The sequence below is a fragment of the Mirounga angustirostris genome, unplaced genomic scaffold, assembly GCF_029215605.1.
Source record: "Mirounga angustirostris isolate CCGP_5_RB_7025 unplaced genomic scaffold, mMirAng1.0.hap1 SCAF_4, whole genome shotgun sequence".
In the NCBI taxonomy this organism is placed as follows: domain Eukaryota; kingdom Metazoa; phylum Chordata; class Mammalia; order Carnivora; family Phocidae; genus Mirounga; species Mirounga angustirostris.
This window is the reverse complement of record NW_026991712.1, coordinates 160,092,437-160,120,047: the sequence shown is the minus strand read 5'-3', so window position 1 is coordinate 160,120,047 and position 27,611 is coordinate 160,092,437. Positions and strand designations below refer to the sequence as shown.

Genomic DNA, 27,611 nt, shown 5'->3' with positions numbered 1-27,611 from the left:
TTAGCTGTGCATCCTCCTTTCATCTTATCTAAAAATTTATTGTAACAGGTACTTGATAAATATATGGTCATGTATCTAATATATCTTTACTCAAATAAGTAAACCATTAGCTGTCTTAATCAAGGTGGAGCCTTTGCCTTTTTCTTTCCTTAGCTATTTTTTCCAGATCTGTACGATGTGTAGGAAGACCACTGAACTTGGAGTCAGGGGACCTGGGTTCTAAGTCCTGGCTCTTCTTTTTTTTTTTTTTTTAAGGTTTTATTTGTTTATTTGAGAGAGAGAGTGCGAGCGAGAGAGCAGGAGCAGCAGGCAGTGGGAAAGAGAGAAGCAGGCTCCCCACTGAGTAGGGAGCCCGACGTGGGCTTGAACCCAGGACCCTGGGATCATGACCTGAGCTGAAGGCAGGCACTTAAACGACTGAGCCACCCGGGCGCCTCAGTCCTGGTTCTTCTGCTGACTACATGAGATGTTAGGTCACTTACTTCCTCTAATTTCCTGTCTGAATGAGAAGAATAAAGACTAAGGTCTCTAATTTCCTGTGCTTCTGGCAGTGTGGTCATCTGGCCTCTACTTGGATGTGACATGGAATTGTGGTTGAGAGTCTGGGTCAGGCTGCCTGTATTATCATCCCAGCTCTGCCTCTGCTGGCGGATTGACATCAGTCTGTCTGGGTCTGTGCTTCCTTATCTGTAAAGTGGGGTTAGTAACGCTGCATGGTTGTTTTGAGTTAGTTTTTAGAATACATTCTGCACATGGTAAGGACTATAAAATTGTGGGATTTGTTTGTTTATTTATTTATTTTTAGCAATCTCTACATCCAGTGTGGGGCTTGAACTCATGACTGAGTTCAAGGGTCGCATGCTCTTCCCACTAAGCCAACCAGGTGCCCCAAGGACTGTATAATTGTTTACTATCCTCATGATACTTTTTTCACAAAAGATATCATTGAGGACATAGTAATTTCCTGTATGCTGCAGGGACAAAATATAAATATTTGTCTTTACAGTTGACAATGAAAAAAATGTGAAAAAGCCAATGTGGGAGTATACAAAAAATTAGTGATATATTATGAATCATTGTCTTACACATTAGAAGGAAAGACGTCTGTGTCCGCTTTAATATCCTTAACAGTGGGTGATTCTGGCATTTAAGGAAATAAATGTATAACTTCGATTTTCTGTGCTATTGTAAGAAAGCCAGCAGTTGTAAATTCTCCTATAACTTCTAGCCATGTATGGAAATACTGGCTTGGATCTCTTCCTTCCACTCAACATTTTATTTTATTTTATTATTTTTTTAAGATTTTATTTATTTACTTGACAGAGACAGATACAGCGAGAGAGGGAAAACAAGCAGGGGGAGTGGGAGAGGGAGAAGCAGGCTTCCCACTGAGCAGGGAGCCCAATGCGGGGCTCGATCCCAGGACTCTGGGATCATGACCTGAGCCGAAGGCAGACGCTTAACGACTGAGCCACCCAGGCGCCCCTCAATATTTTATTTTTTATTTTTATTTTTTTCCCACTCAGTATTTTAAATATCTGCAGGTAGCAGTCAGATTCACTTTTTCGTGCCTCTAACATTTCTAGACACCCAATGACCAATGACATGACCAAAAGTTGGGCAAAAAGAAGGGGGATGGCCTGGGTAATCACTGCTCATGTGGGTCTCCTCTGAATAATTAAGAGCTGCCTGTCTTAAAGTCTTGCTGTTAGTAGTAGCTTCCCTTTTGAGGCTCAGGATCTCCTAGGAGGGAAGGCCTGTGTCTCCTGGCAGGTAGACTGACCTTATTCCCAAGACTGTCTCCCCTAACTTCCTCAGTCTGCAGTGCCTTAACAGGAAACAGATTCTGCTTGGATGCCAGGGGAGTGGGAAGAAGGCAGGCTTTGATTTACCTTTTTCAAAGCTTACCCAGTGATGATTATTTTGACTTTTAGAGACTATGAAATTATTTAGTATTTCTAGAAGTTACCCCGCATATTCATTTGGGATATGCCCTAAATCTCTGGTTGGCTATAGTTCAAATATTTTTATTTCTTAATCTTCCTAGGAATATTCTGCCACCTTAAATATACAGCTCCCCCACAGCAGTGTAGTTATTCTGGATTAGGGTGTAACAGGAGGTGTAGCTTTGGAGTTGAACAAATGGATATGTAATCTTGGTCAAGTTATTTAGCCTTTAGAAAAAAATTTATTTATTTTAGAGAGAAAGAGAGCCATAGTGAGCCTGTGTGAGTGCAGGGTGGGGAGGGGCAGAGGAACAGGGAGAGAATTTTAAGCAGACTCTAGTGGAGCATGGAGCCTGGAGCTCAATCTCAGGGCTCTGAGATCATGACCTAAGCCAAAACCAAGAGTCAGATGCTTAACCTACTGCACCACTCAAGCACCTCCAAGTTATTTAGCTTTTTAAAAGTATTTTCACTTCTAAAATGGAAATGATAATACCTATCTTAGAGAATTGTTGGGATTAGATGAAATTATATTTAAAGTTCTTAGCACATTACAGTAATAGTAGGTGCTCAATTAATTTTAGCTTAGGTTATTAAGTGCATTCAAAATGTGTTAGAGACCAGAATATGAAGACAAAAGACATAAGACTGAAGAAATTTAAATCAGATAAAGGAAAATTTTACTAAAATATGAATCAGGAAATATTTATTCCTTTTTCTTCTCTTTTCCCAATTTCTTGTGCATTTCTCTTCTTAGGACAAGGTAAATTCTAGGAGGATCCTTCCTGTCCAAGACTAAGAAGAGTCTAATAAGAAGAACAAACTGAGTAGAGTTGTCGTAGGTTATCGGGGTGACTGGGAGCTTAGTCAAGGAGGGATAAAGTCAGCTGTGAGTCCTGTTATTAGTAAGTAGTAACAGGATTATTAGCAGTTTGTAGGTGGGAGGGATGCCCAGTAGGGAGTGAAGAAAGCTGTCGGGGACCGAGGCAGGTCACAGGGCTTGTTTAAATTGAGTGGCCTGCTAGGCAAGCTCGTGTTTACTCTTTTTCACTTGCAGTCTTTGGGGCTAATCTCTGCAAACTTGCTTTCCTGGGTGTTGCCCCTCCCTCCCTGCCTTTAGGAACAGGATTGGAAGTAGCATTAGCCTGAAGAAGTCATTCTATTTAGGGAAAGGGCCAGTGATTAGGCCCTTATCTGCAGTGGGGCCTTTCTGAGTGGTGTGGGGCCAGATCGGGATCGGAATCAGAATGGCTATCCTGCCATCGACAGAGGCTCGGCTTTTCTAACCCCTGGTTGGGTCAGAAATGTGAAGAAGCAATAGATGGGCTGGGCCATCTGAATGAAAAAGCCCTTCATTGTGTTCCTTCAACATTTCAGTGTCTGGTACAGTTAGCCAAGACTCAGAAAACAAGTTGGACAAACAAGCAAGCAGCCTTTCACTGATGGAGAAAGGGATCTCTGGCACCGCTGAGTTAAGTGCACTGACTGCAGAGACAGAGTGGGAGGGTCTGGGAAGAGGAAGGGGACTTTGGGATGACATTCCTGGCTGGGTGAGGGCAAAGAATGGAGCAACAAGCAAACAGTATTTTTGAAGTTGGTGAAATCAGCCCCGCTAATCTACCTGAGAGACTGGCTGGGGCTGGGCTAACCTGTGAAGTAGGTGGAGTCATTGCGGAGAGACTGTGACTCTTCCCTTTGGGCAGCTGTACATGTGGGGAAATGAATCTCCATTTAGAATCTGGGAATCTGTTGGCAGTGGACAGTGTATGGGATTCACTCCATTATAGTCTCTCCCATTGTGGGACCTTCTCAGTTGGTTAAAACTTTATATGTACTTCTGCCTGAGAAGAGGCCAGCCAGAGGAGCAGTTTTTTGGGCAATGGATGTACTGTTCCTTAGTTGGCAGTAAGCCGTTCTACCTTACCAGCTCTTCTGCAACTAAGATTCACCAGGTCACAAGCTTCTGCTCTGCAAATGGAGGCTAACTCAAAGACCAGTCTTTCTACCTGCTCAGGCTTACTCAGTAACTTGGCTGGACATTTTCATATGAAGCTCCCACCTCTGTATGCTGCTGTTGGTCTGAAAACACTGAGCTGCTGCCACTTTTGAATAGGATACTTTTTGCCTGAAGACCTGAACCCAGTTTTTGGAAGTGCCCTAGGGAGGAGCTTCCTCTCTGACCTCAAGGGGAGGAGGAGGTCATTAGGAAGTGGTGGGTGGAGCCACGTCTCTGTACTTCTGCTGTCTCTCTCTGCTCATCGAATAGCCCTTTGGCTATCTGTCTCTGTTTACCTCGAAGTCTTTTTTGAGGAGCTGCAGAGGGTGCTCAAGCCACTAGCTGGAGGTTCTTTGGAACACCCTCCTTTTGGGTGGGGTCAGCAGACACGAGAGTGCCATGTGGCCTAGTTACCAAGATGAGCACGAGTTCAACGCCCACCTGATTTGCCGCATGTGCTGTATGGGTTAGTATGTGAAGTTTTTTCCCTGTCTGGGCCTGTGGATCCCAAATAGCCCTTGCTCTCATTGACTTCTAGGAATATATGGGCTTTGAAGTCTTGCGGGTGTTACAGCCTTTGGGCGTGTTAAAATGTGCAGGGGAATGGACGGGTGCCCTACTTCCTGGGGAACTTCTTAAGCTTGTAGTGACTGGCAGTTAAGAGCCTGAGCTTTGGGTGTGGGACTTTTTTATAGAGACTGAATTCATGCTCACACTTCTTTTTGCCTGTATCAGGAAACCACTTTTAAGTTACGTTGGCATAGTTCTGAGAGTCCAGGGTGTATTTTTAGCAGAAGTTGGTTGGTCACGGAGTCCACCTCTGAGCGGACTGGATTGGGGGTGGGTGGGAGGAGTCATGGCCTGGGTTTCCTCTTTCACTTACTCTCTTCTGCCAGCTATGAGGTGGGAGGAGGGCTCCAAGATGGTCTGGGGACGGGACTGGGGACAGGACCTAAAGAAGAATTGCAGGCTAGGAGGTGTGTTGTATAGGCTGTGACTTAGATCTCCCTGGATAAAGGACAAGAGTTCATTTAAATCATGTTCTGTGACCTTGAGCAAGTGGCCCAGCCTTTTTGGCCACAGGTTTCTTTGGCTTCCCAAACTGCAGGGTGCACGGACTGGTGCTGGAATGAGATATCAGTTCATCAGTTCTTGGTAAAATGAAAGAGATAAGGAGAAAGTAGTGTACCTTTCATAAACGGAAACTCATTTAAAGACCTGTCCTTTACTCTGGGATTGCCCTTCCTACTTTTCTGATGTTAAAATGTCCTTTATTTTATGAAAGAGTTGTTTTTAGATCGTAGTTTGGTTTTAGATATCCCTACTTAGCAAAAGAAAAGGTTGACAGCTTTATGTTAGGTTATCTGATTTATTTTGGAACATTTACTGGTTTGGGGACTCCTGAATTGGTCATCGACTTTGATAATCAAAATATCTTTTTTGTTACTATATTCTTGAGTCTCTGAAGCAGAACAAAATTGTGACCCAAAGAGGCAGGTTTTCACTAAAATTGAAATTGCCAGCTGTTTTATCAAGGGGAGAGAGCAGAAATCTCAGAAGGGGTCAGCAGAGCTGCAGTTCCGATTCTGTCTCCTGACCGGGAGGCTAGTACTGCCAGATATTTAAGTGCTTTGTGAGAAACAAAGGTGGTATTATAATAATGTTTGGGGCACATGGAGGGGCCATTTTAGTCTGTTGTTGCCATGCAGTCTAGCCTTTTATCTTTCTGGTATCATTGAGATTTCCTCCCTGAGATCTGGAGAAAAGAATCTTCTGCCTCTGAAAGTGCTTGGAGATAAAAAGGCCCCTTTTCTGTAATCAACGGAGAAGTTTAAGGAAGTGTAGAATCTTTATTGAAATTTTCGGGGCAAAAACATTCTCTCTCATTGTACCCTGTTTAATCCCCCCGAGGCAGTGTGACCTAATCGTTAAGAGAATGGACTTCGTTAAGAGAATGGACTTCGGCATCACCTGTCTGCTTGGGGCTCCTGCTCTACCACTAAATAGCTACATGAGCTGAGAGAATTGCTTAATCTTTCTATGCCTCAGTTTCCTCGTTTTTTAAAAGGGGATTTAAATAGACCCTAACTCAGAGTCATTATGAGGAGTACATGATATTCAAGTGCTTAGCCCAGTGTAAGCTCTGCAGGTGATTTTGATATGATCAGTTCACAGACTGGTATTTTGGGAACCATTGACCTACTCCAAACTCAAAACGTTATAGATGAAACTCAGATTCAGAGAGGGGAGCTGAGTGTTCTGTAAGGTAAGCATCATAGACTAGAGGCCAGCAAATCCAAGTTACAGACCTGATTCTGCCCCTGTGTCACTTTATCCAACTTCTTAAATCTCTTAGGGCTTGGATTTCTTCATCTTTCAGAATGTATTTTGAGGATTCTTAAACCTCTGATCTCTTTGTATCTGTGATTTAGTTTTTCTGATAATCTAATGAATATTCAAGAAACTATAGAATAGCTTTTCTCCCTCTTCCCTTCTCCTTTATGCCTCTCCCTCCATCTCTATGTCTCATTTCTCTTGCCACCATGATTACTCCCCGCCTCTTTCTTTCTTTCTTTCTTTCTCTTTCTTTCTTTCTCTCTTTCTCTCTCTCTCTCTCTCTTTCTTTCGATATTTATTTATTTATTTATTTGACAGAGAGAGAGAGAGAGACAGGGAGAGAGGGAACACAAGCAGGGGGAGTGGGAGAGGGAGAAGCAGGCTTCCTGCTGAGCAGGGAGCCCGATGCGGGGCTCGATCCCAGGACCCTGGGATCATGACCTGAGCCGAAGGCAGATGCCCAAAGACTGAGCCACCCGGCACCCCACTCCCGGCTTATTTATTTATCTAACTTCTGTCATTTACTCTCAGATTCCCAATAGAGCAAAGAATTACCATTAATAAAGTTCCAGTTTGCCTGAGAAATAACATAAAACTTTAATTTTGAACTGAAGTTTCTAGAATTATCACCTCCCTAAGCTCCCAGTTCTCCATCTTCACTGAGACATTCTAAGCCTGTCCAACCCTTGGTGATAGATGCCTGTCATGAATCCCAGTTACAGTTATGGTTTGCACCTCCCTTCTGCCTGTCATTACACAGGATGATATTGTGTTGCCTTCTAATAATTTCATGGTGGCAGTAGGTGTGGTGGTTAAAAGTCCATGACAGACTTGGATTTGAATCTCAATTCTGCTACTTGCTAACTGTGTGACTTCAGGCAAATTATTAATAAGCCTTTTTGAGCCTCAATTTGAACTATAAAAATGAGGGTAAATAGTGTGTACTGGTAGAGTTGTGAGGACTGAGTCAAATACTAAATGAAACAGGCCTTGCACAGTGCCTGACACAGAGTAAACACAATTTCTAGGTCAGTCTTATTTCCTGAAGTTGACTTATGTATGTCTGAGGATAGGAATCATTTATAATGTTGGTGCCGTTGTATATTTTTGGTAAGCACAGTTAATTGCTTGATCTCCATCTATCTATGTATCTTTCTTTCTCTCCCTTTCTTTCTTCCTTCCTTCCTTTTCTTTTTTTTAAAGATTTTATTTATTTATTTGACAGAGACACAGCGAGAGAGGGAACACAAGCAGGGGGAGTGGGAGAGGGAGGAGCAGGCTTCCCGCGGAGCAGGGAGCCCGATGCGGGGCTCCATCCCAGGACCCTGGGATCATGACCTGAGCTGAAGGCAGAAGCCCAACGACTGAGCCACCCAGGCGCCCCCTTCCTTCCTTCTTGAAGTACAGTTGGCACATAATATTACATTAGGTTCAGACGTATGATTCAATAAGTTTATATGTTCTGCTATCTCACCACAAGTGTATCTACCATCTGTCACCATAAGCTATTACAAAATTATTGACTATATTGCCTCTGCCATATCTTTTATTCCCATGACTTATTCATTCCATAGAAATCCTGTATCTCCCACTCCTCTTCGCCTGTTTTGCCCATCCCCACACCCCCTTCCCCTCTGGCAACCCCTCTGTATTTATGGGTCTATTTCTTCAGCCCATTTTCTTTGAGCTTACACGAAGTGGTGCAAAGTCTCCTGGGTCCAGACATGGCAAGAAGAATTTAGGAAAGCTGTAACTGTAGACGGGACATCTGAATGGAAATCCCTGCTCCCTGCTGAAAAGCAGTCTTTTAATTATCATTTGGGAATACTTCTTAGTCTGACTTTGAAAATACCTCTTAAAATGTCCTTGTAGATATAACCTTGGCACATAGTGAGTGGGCTTTCAGTATATATTTGTTAAATGAATGAGTATTCTTGAGTATCCATTATTGTCTTAAATGTTGGATATTTAAGGAAATTTAAAACATGGTTCTTGACTCCAAAGAGCTAAAGTTCAGATAAATAGGATTTACATAGAGAGGTATCTAACAATAGGTTTTGTATGCTTGGTGCCAAGTAAACTGAATAAACACAGGCACCTGCAGGCATCTAGAAGTGGCTGGCATAGGTGGAAAGATACAAAGGGAGAAGTGGGACTTCAGCTGGACCTTGTAAGGAGGCTCTAACTTAGATAACTGAAAAAGAGGGAGACCAGATATTCCAGTAGGGGCAACAAAGACAAGAATGTGCAAGTTATGTTTGGAAACAATGATATCAGAATGGTTGTAGTTGAGTCATGCAGGGGAGAGCCCAAAGATAAAGTTGGAAGAGTAGATTGTAAATTTCTTCAGGTCAGAGGCCACGTATCTATCTCCTCCAACCACCTAACACACAGGGAATAAAAACCAGAACTGAATTTCAAAGGGTTGTACACAGCAGACTATGGAAACAAAGGACCTGGACTTGGTCTTCTGGGAGCCACTAAAGGATTTTTGAGTAGAGGGATAATATGGGCAAAGTGGTGATTTCAGATTTGTTGAGATAGGCTGTCTGCTGAACTTGCCACAGCCACAGCCACAGCTGTCAACTGTTAGCTTCAAATCTGTAGCCTCAATTCTGACTGCTCTTCTGAACTCTAGACCTAACGTTCCAGCTGTCAGCAAGAAGGTCTGCTAACACCTCATTATTTTTCTTCTGCTTTACCCAACCTACCCAACACCCAATCTGTGCCTCCTCTACTTTCCTAATCTCAAGATACCACTCCTCCCAGTTGCTGGAAACATTAGTTGACCAACATTTATTGACTAGAAACATTAGAATTATTTTGAACCTTGCCTTTCCTTGACACATCTAGTCAGTATTTAAGGGCTGTTGTTTCTGCCTCTACATTATCTTATGGATCTGCCTGCCCTCTTTATATCCTTGCTGTCTCTGCCCTAGTTCATACTCTTAGATTTTTTTCTTGGTTTGTCATTAAGTAGACCTCTAGCTGGTTCTTGTGTCTCTCTGCTGCAGACTGGCCTTCGGTCCAATGCCAGATTAATCTTTTCAGAATACCTTCTGGTTCAAAAAATCTTGGGGCGCCTGGATGGTGCAGTTGGTTAAGTGTCCAGCTCTTGTTTTCAGCTCAGGTCGTGATCTCAGGGTCATGAGATAGAGCCCTGTGTCAGGCTTTGTGCTCAGTGTGGAGTCTGCTTGAGACTTTGTCTCCCTCTCCCCCTGCCCCTCATCCTGCTTGTGCTCCTTTTTTCTCTCTCAAATAAATAAGTAAATCTTTAAAAAAAATCTCAGTGGTATCATTTTATTTACTGAATTAAGTAGATCAGTTTTCTGGAGTGATTTAACCTCATATGACCTTGCAAGCTTCCTTTCTCATTAAATTGCTAAATGTATGCTTTGCATACCTGTGCTATTCCCTGAAACACATCCTGTGTACTTACATGTCTCCGAATTGCTGCTCATACTTCTTCTTCAGTTTGGAATTCCTTAACTCCATTTGTGCTGCCCAAATCCTAATTGTTATCCAAGGTTTAGTTCAAACACTATGCCTTCCATGAACTCTCCTCCTACACCTCTGTCAGAATTAATTAACTGTTATTATCAGCATCATTTTGTGTAGCTTGTATTTGGTGTTTCATTTGCTTGATATTATTGTTAATTATTTATATATTGGTGTTTGCTACTAGATTGTAAATTTCATGAGGTCAAGGAATGGGCCTAATCTGACTATTTCCTTTCTCTGTCAGCTCATGTATCTCATTTTTAAAATTTTCAGGAGGTTGGTGCCTCTTGGGCTTTTTCTTCTTCTTTTTCTTTTTTTTCCCCTAGATTTTATTTATTTATGAGAGAGAGCGAGCCCGCGCACACGAGTAGGGGCAGGGGCAGAGGGAGAGAGAGAAGCAGACTCCCGGCTGAGCAGGGAGCCTGACACCTGGGATTTGATACCGGGACCCTGAGATCATGACCTGAGCCAAAGGCAGACACTTACCAACTGAGCCACCCAGGTGCCCCATTGGGCTTCTAGAACCATTTGTGATTTTTCTTTTTTTTTTTTAATTTTTTTTTTAAAGATTTTATTTATTTATTTGAGAGAGAGTGAATGAGAGACAGAGAGCACGAGGGGGAAGAGAGCAGAGGGGGAAGCAGACCCCCCGCTGAGCAGGGAGCCCGATGTGGGACTCGATCCCGGGACTCCAGGATCATGACCTGAGCCGAAGGCAGTTGCTTAACCAACTGAGTCACCCAGGCGCCCCATTTGTGATTTTTCTGTGGCCCTCAGGGAAACAAGCAGAAGTTCTTCTTTTATTTGCTTTTGTAATGATTTATAATGCACTGGGACGATGTTATCAGCTATGTTGGATTAGAACACAGAGCTTTACACCCCAAATGCAGGCTTTAATTCCAACCTAGGCCTATTCTCAAATTGCTCCTAGTAGAGTAGGGCAAATAGACACGTAAACAATAATACCTTGCAATAAGCACAAGAGAAAGATCAGCTAAACTAGTGTGTGTAAGGGGTAAGAAAAGCTCCTGGAATAAGTGATGGTTTAATTGAATACAGAGCAATGAGTAGACAGACAAGGGGGGAGCTATATTCCACGCAGAGGGAACAGTGAATACAAGGGCAAGATTACATTTGGGCAAGAATGTTCAGCAAGGCTGAAAGAATTTTTATGAAAGGGTAGAGAGTGATGAGTGGCAGGCAGGCACCACATGATAATGGGTTTTAGATGCCAAGGTAAAAAGTTTGAATATTATCCTGAATGGAGGCATCAGGCTTTGGAATCCAATGGAGCTGAGTTCAGGTAGTTCTTTACCTACCTTGTGATCTCGGACAAATTACTTAACATCTCTAGGCTTTATCTTTCCAGTAAAATAATACCTAGCTTTCAGGGTTGTTGAGCATTAGAAACGATATACATGAGGCATGTCGCACATAAGCAGGTGTTCAGTAAACGTTAACTATTAATATTAAGAGGATGAGGGGCAGGCACCTGGGTGGCTCAGCTGTTTAGTGTCTGCCTTCAGCTCAGGTCGTGATCCCAGGGTCCTGGGATCGAGCCCCACATCGGGCTCCCTGCTCAGCGGGAAGCCTGCTTCTCCCTCTCCCACTCCCCCTGCTTGTGTTCCCTCTCTCACTGTGTCTCTCTCTGTCGAATAAATAAATAAATAAAATCTTTAAAAAAAAGTTCATTTTTAAAAAAAAGTTTAAAAAAATAATTTTGTCAAGTTGTATAGTAATTCTCAGTCCCTTGCTCTTCAGTTAAAGTTCAGTGGCAGAGGGACGCCTGGGTGGCTCAGTCACTAAGTGACTGCCTTCAGCTCAGGTCGTGATCCCAGGGTCCTGGGATCGAGTCCCACATACGGCTCCCTGCCCCGCGGGGAAACCTGCTTCTCCCTCTCCCACTACCCCTGCTTGTGTTTCCTCTCCCGCTGTGTCTCTCTGTCAAATAAATAAAATCTTAAAAAAAAAAAATTAAAAGGGGGCGCCTGGGTGGCTCAGTCGTTAAGCGTCTGCCTTTGGCTCAGGTCATGATCCCAGGGTCCTGGGATCGAGCCCCGCATCGGGCTCCCTGCTCTGCGGGAAGCCTGCTTCTCCCTCTCCCACTCCCCCTGCTTGTGTTCCCTCTCTCACTGTCTCTCTCTCTCTGTCAAAAAATAAATAAAAATCTTAAAAAAAAATATTAAGAGGATGAGGAGTCACTGAAAGGTCTTAAGGCAGAGTAACAGATCAGTTTTGTTAGAAAGATTACTGGCAGAATTGAGAAGGATGGCGTCTTAGTTTGGGCCACAGATGTGGTGGCTTCAGCAACACACCTTTATTTCTCACAGTTCTGGAGGCTGGAAGTCTTAAGATCAAGGCAGCTGTAGATTTGGTGTCTGGTGCAGGCCCTCTTCCCGGATCATAGGTAGCTGTCATCCTCTCTGTACCCTCACATGGCAGAAAGAGGGAGAGAGAGCTGTCTTGGGGTCCTTTTATAAGGACCACCCTCATGACCCATTCATGCCCCAAAGGCCTCACCTGATGCTATCACAGTGGGGATTAAGATTTCAACATACGAATTTAGGGGAGGAAATACAAACGCTCAGGCCATAACAGATGGATTAGAGCAGGGAATCCTGTTAGAAGCAGAGAGAAAAGAGTTCAGTTTTAGACAAGTTGAGTTTGAGACGAGCAAGAAATGTTTAGGAGGCAATTAGACATATGAAAGTGGTATTTAGGATGAAAGCCTGAGCTAAAGATACGGATTTGAAAATGATCAGTTACAGTTCGAACCATAGGAGTAGATAAAATTATTCTGGGAGAATGGGGAGAACTGCTCTTCATAACCTTTTTTTTTTTTTTTTTAAGATTTTATTTATTTGAGAGAGAGAGAGAGAGAGCACAAGCAGCAGGGGTAGCAGAGGGAGAGGGAGAAGCAGGCTCCCTACTCAGCAGGGAGCCTGATGCGGGGCTTGATTCCAGGACCCTGGGATCATGTTCTGAGCTGCAGGCAGCCTCTCAACTGACTGAGCCACCCAGGTGCCCCTCCTTTTTTTTTTTTCTTTAAACTATGGGTTTTTATTCCCCTCCCACCATGCGCATAACACCCAAAATTTTACATGCAGTTTTAGGTGGTTCACGGCATCACTCTCCAAACCCATCTATGGACCTGTGGGTCCATGGATATCTTAAAAACCTGTAATACCAAAAGAAGGAAAGAAGGCTAAGGATGAGTAAACATTTAAGGAGTGAGCAGAAGAGAAGGAATAACCAAAGAGGAAGGAGGAACACTAGGGTGGAATGGAGTCTCAGATTCAAGAGGGAGAGTGAGTTTAAAAGGTGAAGGAATGATCAGCAGTGTCTTCTGAGTTGGCAGTTAGGTAGGTGATTGTGGAGAAAGCAATTTCAGTGAATTTGTGGGGCTCAAAGCCACACAGGTCACATGGGGGGAATAGGAGGTGAGGAGATGGAGACAGCATTGTCATCATACTTGTTCAGGAAGCCAAGGGGAAAGGAAAGAGAGAAGTTAAAGATATACAAGCTAGGGGATAATTGTTGGATTAAGGTTCCCAAAGAGAAGGGAAGAGGTGGGATCCAGATTTTAGGTGGAAGGACTTGCCTAAGTTTCCAAAGGACATCTCTGCAGGTGAAACTAAAACAAAGAAAATTGGGGTATGTATTGGTAGCTTGGTGGACTGTAATGGCTTTTAATAAAAGTTGGAAACAAGTATTAAATCCTTCTAATTAAGTAACCCCCACATCATTCATTGGTGCCTCAATATGTTCAATCTTAGGGGCGCCTGGGTGGCTCAGTCGTTAAGCGTCTGCCTTCAGCTCAGGTCATGATCCCAGGGTCCTGGGATTGGGCTCCCTGCTCGGCGGGAAGCCTGCTTCTCCCTCTCCCACTCCCCCTGCCTGTGTTCCCTCTCTCGCTGTGTCTCTCTCTGTCAAGTAAATAAATAAAATCTTTAAAAAAAAAAAAATATGTTCAATCTTAGAATTTCTCAGTGGGCAGTTGGGTTCTTTGTTGGCAGTTCATAGCCTTTGGTACAGCCAAGTTTATAAGAAGCATCAAAGAGTATGGCCTTTGTTAAATTGACTGGGGTATCTTGAAAATTCTACCTCCAGTGTTAGGTAAAATGATCTTTGCTGGGCCTGCAATTAAATTAGGGATTTATGTGTAGGGAGCCAAACCTAAAACTTAAAAAATTTGGAAGTCTGAGCTGTTTGGCGCATTCTGAAAGTTTAATAGTTGGTTGTTCTTTGGCTTCTGTAGTGAATTTCCTTGCTAAAATATTATGATCTCAAACCCCAGGCACTGCAGTATCTATCCTCTTGTCTTAATGCTTAAATCAGGAAAGAACTTGCATGTACTTGATGGGTCTGCAACACAGGATCCTAAAAAAAGGATCCTTCAGCTTGGGGGCACAGTTGTTCCATAAAACCCTTTTCTGAGGAACTTACGGCTCAGCTCTAAAGCAGGCTAGCTGGTATTAAGAAGAGCTTGTAGGGCGCCTGGGTGGCTCAGTCGGTTGGGTGACTGCCTTCGGCTCAGGTCATGATTCTGGAGTCCCGGGATCGAGTCCCACATCCGCTCCCCGCTCAGCGGGGAGTCTGCTTCTCCCTCTGACTCTCCCCACTCTCATGCTCTCTCTCTCTCCCATTCTCTCTCTCAGATAAATAAATAAAATCTTAAAAAAAAAAAAAAAGAAGAGCTTGTAATCATGTTTCCCTTAGTAATTATGATCCGAATAAATACCTGGACCTCTTGCCGCTGAACTGAAAGTCCGTTTTTTAGCTATTGGAAACAGTAAGATGGACCAGCGTCCATTGTGCCCTTCGCATCTTCAGGTCTAAAATAAGAGGCAGTGGACTAAAAAGAAATCCCATGAATTCCGCCTCTTCTTGTGTGTGTGTGTGTGTACGTGTGTGTGTACACACAGGGCTCGAACTCACAACCCTGAGATCAAGACCTGAGCTGAGATCAAGAGTCAGATGCTTAACTGACAGCCATTCAGGTACCCCCTGCGCCTTCTTTAAAATGTTGATTAGTTTAAAAGGAAATTTGTTGGGGCGCCTGGGTGGCTCAGTGGTTAAGCGTCTGCCTTCAGCTCAGGTCATGATCCCAGGGTCCTGGGATCGAGCCCCGCATCGGGCTCCCTACTCGGCGGGAGGCCTGCTTCTCCCTCTCCCACTCCCCCTGTTTGTATCCCCTCTCTCGCTGTGTCTCTCTCTGTCAAATAAATAATAAAATCTTTAAAAAAAAAAATAAAAGGAAATTTGTTAACTTTTCCTTTTCCATCTATGTATTATTTAACCTGTCATGGCAAACACATACAACTTTTTAAATAAGTTCTGAAAAGAAAAATAACAAGGAAAACTTGTGTCTCCAGAGTGAGAATTTTGTAAAACTGGAAATGGTCAATCTTGGTTATGAAGGTATTAATGTAGTGAGGCAGAATGGGTCTGGTAGTGGTGAAATGTAAGGGGGCAGAACTTTTAGTTGGCTTTAATTTTGTTTTCCCATCATGGCTGCATGTTTCAGCACACAAGAGACACTTATTGGGGTGTTGGGGTTTCTTACATACTGGACTTTTTTCCGTAGGTAACTCAACTCTGATTTCATTCTGTGTTTCATTAGCCAGTCTTCTAATCGTATATTGGCCAGTCAAGAAATTTTTGTTTTAGGTCATATCCTGCAGAGCTGTAGCTGTTAGCAGCTTTGGCAGATACAGAAAGTAAAGCATGATCTCTTTCCTTAAGGAGTTAGTGATCTCATTGGTGCTGTAAGAATAAGCATATTAAAAGTTCAGGACTCTCTGTGTAACTATATTAAGTGCTGATTGAGTGATTAGCATAGTAAGTACCATAAAAATTTATAGGACAAAGAGACTGTTGAGACCTGGAGTTGTCAGGAAAGGCTGCCAGAGTAATTTTTCTCAAGCACACATCTGATCATGTCATCTCCTATTTAAAATCTTTTGAAGCTTTCCTTCACCTTCACCTTCTACCAATTTCTTAGTGGTAAAGTTTGGACTCATTAGCTTGTAAAAAAGGTCATGATTTGGCCCATGCCATCCTATCTAGTTTTAAGTCTCTCCATTACCTAATACACATCCTGTCTTTCAACCATCCTTGATTCTGTGCACTTCTCTGAACATAAGCTCCTGGTTGTCTCCATGAATTTGCATTAGGTGAAATTTGCATGTAGTAGCTTTGTCCCTTCCCTTTAAATTCTTGGCTAACTTCTACTCATCTTTTAAGGTTTAATTAGATTCATTCCTCTGGAACCTTTCACTAACTGCCCATGTTTCCCTCTCCTATTCAGGTAGCTTAACCATTTTTCTTCTGTTCTTGAGCACTCTGTGCTTAGCTCTGTTTATAGCACGTATCAAACTGCACGGAAGTTAATTCTTTTTTCTGCTAGACTGTCATCTATTTTATTATTTTTACTTTTATTTATTTTTTAAGATTTTATTTATTTATTTGACAGAGAGAGGCACAGCGAGAGAGGGAACACAAGCAGGGGGAGTGGGAGAGGGAGAAGCAGGCTTCCTGCAGAGCAGGGAGCCCGAGTGGGGCTCGATCCCAGGACCCTGAGATCATGACCTAAGCCGAAGGCAGACACTTAACGACTGAGCCACCCAGGCGCCCCTATTTTATTATTTTTAAAAGTAGGCTCCACACCCAGTGTGGGACTTGAACACATGACCCCAAGATCAGGAGTTGCATGCTCCACCAACTGAGCCAGCCAGGCACCCCGACTGTCATCTCTTTTAAGATAGGGACTATGACTTTGGTATCTATTTTTTCTTTTTCTTATTTATTTATTTATTTATTTTTAAAGATTTTATTTATTTGGCAGAGAGAGACACAGCGAGAGAGGGAACACAAGCAGAGGAGTGGGAGAGGGAGAAGCAGGCTTCCTGCCGAGCAGGAAGCCCGATGTGGGGCTTGATTCCAGGACCCTGGGATCATAACCTGAGCCAAAGGCAGACGCTTAACAACTGAGCCACCCAGGCGCCCCTATTTTTTCATTTTAAAGATTTTATTTATTTATTTGAGAGAGAGCAAGAGAGAGCATGAGCTGGGGAGTGACTTTGGTACCTATTGTCAGAGTCAAAGACAGGCTCTTCCAATCATGTAGGTCCTTAATAAAGTTGTATTCAAAGAAGAAATGAGTGAATGAATGAACTAGATTTTAAAGAGTAAACAGTATTTGGGGTGCCGGGGTGCCTGGGTGGCTCAGTCAATTGAGCATCCAACTCTTGATTTTGGTTCATATCATGATCTCGGGGTCATGGAATTGGGCCCGGCATCGGGGACTACATTCAAATAAACAAATAAATAAAATCTTTTTTAAAAAAGAGTACTATTTGGAGAGGTAGAGAGGGAGAGAGAGTAGCATGCGGTGAAGAGAAAATAGTGTGAGCAGTGTTAGTGATTTAGATGAGACTGCAGTTGTGAGCTGATTCTCATTCAGTCTGTAGATGACACAGGCTTGGAAAGGATAATGAAGATGTTGGATAATTGAATCAGTGTCTAAAAAGATCAAAATATGGTGGAATGAATGATAGTGGTCAAATCTAATAAAAATCCCGCTTCGAATACTTGCAGGGCTCTATTAAGTGAAAGGTAGCCTGGGGCGCCTGGGTGGCCCAGTGCCTTAAGCATCTGCCTTGGGCTGGGGTCGTGATTCTGGGATCCAGACCACATAGGGCTCCAGCCCCACATCAGGCTCCCTCCTCAGCAGGAAGTCTGCTTCTCCCTCTGCCCCTCACCCTACTCTTGCTCTCTCTCTCTCAAATAAATAAAATCTTTAAAAAAAAAAAAAAAGTGAAAAGTAGCCTACACTTAAAAAAAAGTCTAACAGTTCCAAACGAGAGCCAGTAGGGAGAATTTATAAGGAAGCAAATGATGACATTTATAGAACTATTAAATCTATATATTGCTTTAGGAGGTAGTGAATTCTCTATTGAGTTTTAAGTATCGGGAATATTATAGAGTTATGCAGGATTTGGGCAGACCTTTCAACCCTGAACAGGTGATTCTTTGTTGTTGAAGGGAATCATGTTTCAGCAGGGAATAAGACTAGATAACTAATTGTAATTCTCAAGTTCTGTGGTATATAATAGGAAGAGATCACTGTTCCTTGCAAAGCAGGAAAAGATTCAAGGCTGAAAAGAAGGATGTGAAGTTAAGAGCAAAGACAGGGATGCGGTAATACTGAATGGCTATAAACTCAGAAATGTGAGTAGGTAGTACATTCACCTGGAAGTGGAGAGAGAATGTCAGCATTGTTCAGAACGGTAGCTATGTGGCTCTTACTAGGCAGTCAGTTAGAAGGGAGTAACTGGGCTGTAGGGAGGGAAGACCTCACTGATGTTTGTGCTGAATACTAGTGAACCAGAGTTCTTTAATTCTGCCACTTTCTTCTGAAATGCTCCTCTGACTTGGAGAAATAATGGAAGAGTCGAGCAATGGTGGTAATTCGGGTTCTTAGATTGTCATGGTGAACTTAGTGGTAGAAGGTTAGGCAGGTGACAGGTCCTGGGGGATTAGTGATGGCAGCTTTAATTGCTTAACTGTGTTGTCTAGCATAGACCAGGATAAGCTTAGATTCTCTTAATAAAAGGGATAAAATAAGAATGGAGTGATAAAGCTTGGGAATGATTAGGATGACTGCTAAGGAGGTGTGTTTGGAGCAGGAATGCAGTGTGACAGTGTGGTGGCTGGATATGAACTGGAGATGAAGTAAGTCAAGGATGATGCCAGAGGATGCATGTGGAGATAGTAAATGTGAACTAAGTTGTTGGGAGTTTAAGGTAGATTTGCCACTAGGAGGGGAGCAGGCAGCAGGGAGTGGTCGATGACAGCAAGCATGATTTGAATAAAATAGGGGGATGGCATAGGCTTCAAATAGAAGAAAAGGAGCAGGGCTGATGGATCAGTGGTCTGAAGTGCTCGGGGAATTGGAGATGTGGGAGAAAAGGAGTCCTCTGCAGGACCGGGCCTCTGGAGCAGTGATTGCCAAGTATTGGCAGTCATGTTTTTGTGAATGAGGTGCACAAAACTGAGAATGAGGGGCGCCTGGGTGGCTCAGTTGGTTAAGCGACTGCCTTCGGCTCAGGTCATGATCCTGGAGTCCCTGGATCGAGTCCCGCATCGGGCTCCCTGCTCGGCGGGGAGCCTGCTTCTCCCTCTGACCCTCCTCCCTCTCATGTGCTCTCTCTCTCTCATTCTCTCTGTCTCAAATAAATAAATAAAAATCTTTAAAAAAAAAAAAAACAACTGAGAATGAAGGAGAGTGTGCCTACAAAGGAGTGGCTCTGTAAGACTTGGGAGAAGAGGTGGGGGAGATGTGTAGTGCAGGTAAACTGAGCAGCTTTCCGGGGTTGCCTGGTTGGTAATGGCTGCTGAGGAAACGGGAGCTAGGGGTAGAAACCGGGGCAAGAGAGGGTGGGAAGAGAGCACTGGTCCGGCAGATCCGTATGTGAAGAGGAAGATGGAACCGTTGCAGTATGAGTGACCCAAATGCCAAGGCCACTCGACGTCTTCTGCAGGTGGTGTTCACAGCTTTGGCTTCTTGGAGGTTGCTTTGGGGGAAGCAGAGACTCACTCACTCCCCAGATTATGATGCTAAGGAGACTTTGCCATGGCATGGTTTTGAGGCATATGATTCTGTCTAATCTATAAAGTGGCAAGATGGTCAGGACAGAAGAGGAAGTTCAGACAGGCCAAATCTTCCAAACAACAAGACACTTTTCTTGGGTCTGTGGAAACTATCTCCACTGTCCACGGAGAAGCTGGGGTGTGGATGAAGCAGGGGTAGGGCAACTTATCCGGGCCATGCTAAGCCAGTGCCTTCTCTGTGTTTCCTTTACAGATGAACGGGACCGTGTTCAGAAGAAGACGTTCACCAAGTGGGTCAACAAGCACCTGATGAAGGTAGGACTCCTTTGGAGATGCCTGCCCTAGCACCTCTGGCTGCTCTTAGCTGGATCTGTCAGTCCCTCCTCATGGATAGTTCAGATTGCTTGTCATGTGCTCGATGGAGATACCCATGTGACTTTTTAAAAATAACGAACATAGTCATAACAGTGTGGAAACTTGTACTGATCAGTTTCTTGGAGAGGATAGTAATAAATGCCATTACCTCAGAATGTTGAGGTGAGGATACCAGGGGGTGATTCCTGGATTCAAAGAACACTTTTGTTCCTAGCTTTACAAATTATTTTATAAGCTCCCTTCTTTATTTTTATTTCTAGATCTGATTACTGTGTAAGGATGGGGCAGAGAGGTTTTTGTTCTCTTTCTAAGTGCACAAATCTTAAATGTTTAGTTTAAGCAATTTTTGCATGTGTATATATATACATTATAACCACCATGCAGTTTAAGATGCAGAACACTCCAGAATGGCTAAGACTGGGGGGAGATTTTATCACTGTTTTTAAATAGAGGAGAAACCAAGGCAGAGGCATGTTAAAAGCCCACCTAAGGATAAGCAGTATGACTAATGTGAAGTCCAGATTTGAAAACAACGTTTTTGAATAGTATATAATAATTACTCAAATAATTCACATAATTTTGAGTTATATTGATTACTGCTCTGGGAAAGGTCATCAGTGACCTCTTAATTGCCATATCCAGTAGCCTAGTTTTATCTTCCTCTTACTTGATTTCTCCACAGCATCTGATACTGTTGACTAACTTATTCTTCCTTAAAACCGACTCTTATGTTGGCTTCTAACACACTGCTTTTTCCTGAATTACCTCTTTCCTCTATGAATGCCTTTTTCTTTCTCTGACTCCTCCATGTTGCTGGTCCCCAGGGTCCTAACCTTACCCAATTTCTTGTTTTGTTCTCTGTACTCTTTTGGGCAGTCTCATGTGTGTTAGGCACACGGATCACTGGTGATGTGGAATGCAAGGAAGCCCAAGTAGAAAAAGCATATGAAGTGATCCCAAATCTGGTGTCTGGATGCAGCGAGGCTTTATGAAAACTAAACATTATCAGGCGGCTACTCCCTCTTGTTATTGAGGCCTTTGTGTTGTCTTGTTTTTCTTTCTTTCCGTATGTCTCCTACATTCATTGCTTCTGCCATTGCTTGTGTGAAAGCTGTGGTGGCTGCCTCTCAAATGGTGATGTAATTTGTGGCTACGCCAAACACAGAAAATCTGATTGGCTGGGATGTTCTTTTCCTCCATGGGTCAGGTGTCCATCTATAGCTCAGTAATCTATGGCAAGGGAGATGGTTACATAAATCAGCATGGCTCCTGAGGGCCACTGTTTAATGGGGACTGCAGGTGAGGGCAGTTTTCAAAGTACAAGATCTGGATAAGGACGTAACAATAGAGCCATGTCCTATATTCTTTCCTAAGCCAAAGACAGTGTACTGGGCATGTTCATCTGGATGTCACCCAGACGTATCCCGTATTCAACACATCCCAAATTGCTAAATATTTTCATTCACGTACTTAGCTATCCAAATTAGAAATCTAGAACTCTTTTCAGTCTGCCCATCATCTCCCTTGTCACCAGCTCCAATCAATCACTTCCAATTCAGAAAAATGCTTGCACCTGACTTCTCTATCCCCATGACCTCTGCCTAGTCCAGGGCCTTTTCAGCTTGCCTCGATCACTGTAATAGTTCCTAGTAAGGTTTTCTGTAGTAACACTGATAACGCAAATAGTAGTAATAGTTTGCTTACCGTAAAGCTGACATTCTGGACTAAGTCCTCTACGTGGATTAGCTTCTTTACTCCTCAGTGAACTTATGTTGTGGACTCTTTCAACTTTCCCATTTTATCAATGAGGAAAATGAACTTTAGAGAAGTTTACTTGTTCAAGGTCATGCCACTATAAAGAGGCAGAACTGAAATTTTAGAATTCAGGCAACCTAAAGTCTAAAACTTGTGCTCTTAACATCTGTAGTAATGTTCTGCCTTCTCCCTACCCTTCCAGGCTCATAGTGTCGAATTCCCTTTATACCTCAGGCACTTGCTGAACCATGTGCCGTGCTAAGAGCCATGTGCATGCTATTTTATGACATATCCTTGCTCATGCCGCTCCCTCTGTGTGGAGCCTTCTCCAATCTCTGTTCTGCCTGCGTAACGCCAATTTAACACCATCTCAATAGATATTTTCCTGAATCTCCCATATGGAGTTGACTACCCTTTTCTTTGTGCCCTCACCGTATTCCTTACGTACTTCTGTTACAGCACATGTATACGTTCTATATCTTTCTGTTGATTCTAGCTTGAAGGCAGATATTGTGTCTTATTTTGTTAGTGTCAGGATAAAGAGAAATGAAGAGAGACAGAGAGAGAAAACTGCTATTTTCCTCTAATTCCTTCAAGATGTACCATTTGCCTCCAGTTTGCTGATGGCAGAACTTGGTCATGATGCAGAGTCCTTGACAACCTGGTTCCAAGCTGCCCAGCTTCATTTGCAGGCATTGTCCCCTGTGTAGCCTGTGTTGTGGCCACATGAGATAAGTCACCGCTCCCTAAACACTGTGTGCTTCCACACCTCTGCTTATTCATCTCTCTCCCTAGAATGCACGTCCCAATCTCCTCTGCCTGGCCATCACCCACTTACCCTTCAAGGCCCACGTCCAATATCACCTTCCTGAGAATCTAACCTCCAGTCCTCAGACCAAATTAATCTCAGCTCTCTCTCTCTTCCACGCCACTTTGAAGTGATGCCTTGTGTGTTCGCGCATTGGTCTCCCCTATCAGCGTGCTCACCGACGGCTCGACTGTATTGTATTACTTTCTCTACCACATACTGCACCACAAATATGAGAAATACCCAGGATTTGTTGCCTTAAGTAAATAATATTTTAATAGTGTTTTATAGGTTACAAAGCACATTCCTGTCTGGCTTGATTCTTATGATAACTCTGAAGGAGGTAAAGGTATTTCATCCTCTCAGTTTTCCCAACTAAGGAAAGTGAGAATTAGAAGGGGTAAAGTGACCTTCCCAAGACCATACAGCTAGTGAAGGAGGGAGCGAGGGACCACTCATGAGTCTTATGATTCAAATTACCTGTTCTTTCTACTAAAGATGCCCCCAACATATTCTTTCGTGCCTCCTCTCTAACAATTGGAAGAACTGAATTTATCCTGACTCAGGCTTGCCCCCTAAACTTTGTAGTTGAACACAAATGCCCTGGCTCTCCGCTGTTGCCGGTTGGACCTCTGCCTCAGTGCTGCGTGATGACAGGAGGCCCAGGGAGGGAGAAACGAGGAGATGAACACAACAGGGCATTGTTAGAAACTGGAGGCCAGCCAGAGCTTTATTTCAGTCCCTGGCTATTTTCCCTCTCTTCTCGGACCCCCAGCCTTATAGTTCCAACAACATTTTCTCATCTTGGGATATTTCAGAGAGAGGGATTCACTGCTAATCAGAATCATTGCTCCATGCTGGTATTCTTTGAACTTTGGGCTGAGAAATATGGACTGAGATTTGTTTTTTGTAATTCAGGCATCCCTTGCCATGCTCCCCAGGTACACCCAGATTAATGTGGCTGTTGGCAAGTAGATGGATATAAGATCAAAGCAACCAAGCCTCTCAAGTTCTGGATTGAGTTGACCTAGGATCTCTTGGATCCCCAGCTATCTCTATGGGAAACAGTTTGTTGTGGAATAAGCAAATTAATTCCTCTTTATTAGTCGAGAACACTGCTGGTCCATTCTTAAAAGAGGTTTGTTAAGGCTGTTGACATCTGTAATATATAAATAACCTAATTTAGAATGCAAGCCTCCAAACTGAAGTGTTCTGGGCATATGCTAGAACCGTCAAAAAGAAAAATCTAGAGGCGCACCTGGCTGGCTCAGTCAGTGGAACATGTGACTTTGATCTCGGGGTTGTGGGTTTGAGCCCCACGTTGGGTGTAGAGATTGTTTAAAAAAAATTTAAAAATAAAATAAATTGTAAAAAAAAAAAGGAAAAATCTAGAGTTTTATTATTAAAAAAATTTGTTTTAAGTTGGCTCCATGCCCTATGTGGGGCTCCAACTCACAACCACAAGATCAAGGGTAGCATGCTCTACTGACTCAGCCAGCCAGGCACCCCCAAAAATCTAGTTTTAAATGAGGTATTATTTAAATTATTTATATTGTGTCTCTAGGTCCTGGTAGCTGATAAAGTTTATGCTCCCAGAGAGAACTCCCAGAAGGGATGAGGGAGCTGAGCGCATGAGTTCCTAGGGAGGAGAAATGCTTTCTCTGATCAGTTCTTGTTGACTTCAGAAGTTATAGGTAGAAAGGAGAAACCAGTGTTTAGTCTAGCAGATGGGACAGTTCTCCCCACCCCCCTTTTTTTTAAAGATTTTATTTGACAGAGAGAGACACACTGAGAGAGAGAACACAAGCGGGGGAGTGGGAGAGGGAGAAGCAGACTTCCCGCTGAGCAGGGAACCCGATGCGGGGCTCAATCCAGGGACTCCAGGATCATGACCTGAGCCGAAGGCAGACGCTTAACGACTGAGCCACCCAGGCGCCCCAGTTCTTACCCTTTTTATTCATGTATGCAATCTAGAAGCTACTGGCCTTCCTGGAATTTCAGTTAAGAAAATTCCAGGTATACCAGCAAAAGTTTTCCAACTCCAAATTTTTACTCCAGACCTTCTCAGCTTTTCTGTGTGAGGCTCTTTAATTGGACACGAGGTGGTAGATAGCTGTAGTGATTCTGGGCACCTCTGTTCTGCCGTAGCCGTGAGACAGCTCACCGAAGCACCGCATGGACTTTCACACGCCTTTTTGCTTATTCACATCTGTGCGAAAGGTCAGTAGGAGACTGGCTGTGGAGTTCATTTAAGGATTGACAGAGTAGTGCTGTTTAGACACAGAGGGGAGGAGTGTTGCCTTTGTTGTGCAGGTGTGGCCACATGGTGGTGGTTCATGACCATCTCCTGCCTGGACCTGAGTTTTCAGGACCTGATTTCACTCCAAACACCTCTCAACCCCCACTGAACGTTTTGGGCCTACATTTGGATTGGATTTTCTATTCTCTACACCTAAGCGCCTTACCTGCCTGTTACGTAAAGCTACCCTGTGTGGATTTTAGAATCATCCTCATCTCCAGAGACACTTTGTGAATCAGGTGTCTCTCATTGTTAGATTCCTCAAAACTTAAGGAATTCTCCAAACAGAAAGACAATAGAATTCTTATCAGCAAAGAGCCTCACTCCCCCTCTCCCTCCTCTACTCACCCCAGCAGGTTTCCAGCCTCTACTCATTCCCTGCATTTGAGCAGCGTTCTTTGACAGGCAAAAAGTCTGGGACAACTGTAATCTGTTTTTTAGCATTAGCATTAGGCTTTTAAAGCATTTTTTTAGCATTAGTATTTTTAGCATTAGCATTTAGGCTTTTCCTTGAGGATAAATTTGGCCATTGAGTCAGTATGGAATTCCCCTCTTACAGTTTAGAAATCTACAAATTCAGAAATCCATTTAAAGTTACCAGGCTCACTGTCGCTTACCCTGTACCTTTTATAAATGTAGATGCGAATAAATAAAATACTCTTCTCTTTGAAACTTTCTCCTCTGACCTGTTTACCGCTCTTCAACATAGTTTGCGTCCAGGAAATTGAGCTGCTTGTGTTTCTTTTAAGTCTTAGAGGAAAGCTTTTCTTGATGAGGTTTGCCGCAGGTGTCAAAGAATACCACGTGACAGTCCTTGGTTCTTTTTGGAGGAGGGGGAGGATGGACTTAATATGTCCTTTCTACCCTTCAGGCATCATGGAAGCCTTGTGAAGGGAAAGAGCACTAAGCTTGGAGTCAGGAGACGGTGATGGGACACTTCCCAGCTCAGTGATCTTACACAGGTTACTTAACTTCTCCAGGCAAGGCTTTTCTCATCTGCCAGCTGAGAGTGTTAAAGTCCCTTTGGGCCAGATTCTGATTCCAGGTACTTAAGTGCAATTTATTCCCTTCGCTAAAGCCACTCAGAAGCGGGGGGAAGCTGTTTGTTTTTCTATAACTTCACATTAAAACTTTTTTTTTTTTAAAGTAAGCTCTACACCCAACATGGGGCTTGAACTCAAGACCTCTGGATCAAGAGTCACATGCTCTACTGACTGAGCCAGCCAGGCACCCATAACTGCAAATTAGTCTTTAAAGAACTGGGAGAGCAGAGCTTTCCTTGGCTTATTAATGCACAGGAATTGGGGAGGATTAGCCTGGGTGGACTTGATCCTTCAAAATTTAGTCATTTGTTAATTTTTAAAAATAGCTTTTTTGAGATTTAATTCACATATCCTACAATTTACCCATTTAAATAATACATAGTTCAGTGACTTATAGTATATTCAGAGTTATGCAACATCACCATAATCCATTCTATAACATTGTCATCATCCCCAAAAGAAACCCTGTACCTTCAGTCATCTCCTCAACCCCCCTATACCTTCCTCCAGCCCCAGACAACCACAAAAATAGATTTGCCTATTCTAGATATCTTTTATAAATGGAATCATATAATATGTGGTCCTTTTCTTTGTAACTGGCTTCTTTTACTTAGCATAATGTTTTTAGAATTCATCCACATTATAGTATGTATCAGTATTTAATTGCCAAATAATATTCCATTGTATGGATGTCCCACATTTTGTTTATCCATTTATCAATTGATAGACATTTGGGTTATTTTTCAGTTTTTGGCAATTATGAATAATAAATGCTATGAACATTCATTCATGTACATGTTTTTTTCCTGGACATATATTTTCAGTTCTCTTGGGTATATACCTGGGAGTGGAATCAATGTGTCATATGGTAACTTGTGTTCAGTCTTTTGAGGAACTGTCAGACTGTTTTCCAAAGCAGCCGCACCATTTTACATTCTTGCCGGCAATGTACGAGGGTTCCAGTTTCTCTACATCCTCTTTAACAGTTATAATCTTTTTGATTATAGTTCTCCTGTTGGGTGGGGCGTGGTATCTTCCTGTGGTTTTGATTTACATTTTCTGCGTGGCTAATGATATTGAGCATCTTTTCCTGAATTTGTTAGCCATTTGCATATATTCTTTAGAGACATTCACTAATGTTGACAGTGATTTTCACAGGGAATGCAAATGGCAAAGACCCAGGTCGTTGAAGTTATTCACTCATATTTTGTTGACAGAATAGCATGGGTATTTGTTGGAGAGAAACATACATATTGATGATTCTTGACCAGTCTTGGCTTTCCCAGGCTGCCTCTAAAACATCTGATGCTTGGTCCACTGGACTTTTTCTTGTCTTTCCTTTCCTTACCCTTTTCCAGTTTTATTGAGACAGAAATGACATATATCACTGTATGAGTGTAATGTGTACAGTGTATTGGTTTGAGTTACATATATTATGAAATGATTAGCAGTAAGTTTAGTTAGCATCCATTGTGTCATATGAATACAATGAAAAGAGCAAAAAAAGAAAAGTGTTTTTTTCCTTGTGATGACAACTCTTAGGATTTCATATATATCATACAGCACTGTTAGCTATTAGACTCTCTCTCTCTTTTTTTTTTTTTTTTGCTATTGGACTTTTTCTTAAGAGATTTGTGGAAAATTTTAGAGACCACTTAGTGTTTGAGGAAGAGGTAAAGGCTTTGGAATGGGGCAGACCTGGATTTTATTGGACTGGCCATTTATTTACTGTGTGATCTCGGGATGTGAATTGAGCCCCGCAAATCCCATCTCTGTATCTGAACATATTCTGACATGGAAGCACTAGCAAGTGTTAGCTAGTACTTTATCCTGCTGGGTCCATTATGCTTCCGAAATAAACTATTGTTCTCTGTTACTGAAAATTCAGGGAAAAAATGCTCCCCTCTCTTCCCCCATTACCTCTGTCCATATCTCT

General features: G+C 42.9%; 1 protein-coding gene across 10 annotated transcripts in view; it reads left to right on the top strand.

Moving 5' to 3' along the window:
• MACF1 (microtubule actin crosslinking factor 1) overlaps positions 1 to 27,611 on the top strand; it is a 339,058-nt gene that overhangs the window by 111,557 nt on the left and 199,890 nt on the right. For all 10 annotated transcript variants that reach the window (XM_054512972.2, XM_054512971.2, XM_054512970.2 and 7 more), the window contains exon 2: positions 19,649 to 19,710. In XM_054512972.2, the coding sequence (XP_054368947.2) occupies positions 19,649 to 19,710 (62 nt within the window). The remainder of the gene's footprint in view (positions 1 to 19,648; positions 19,711 to 27,611) is intronic.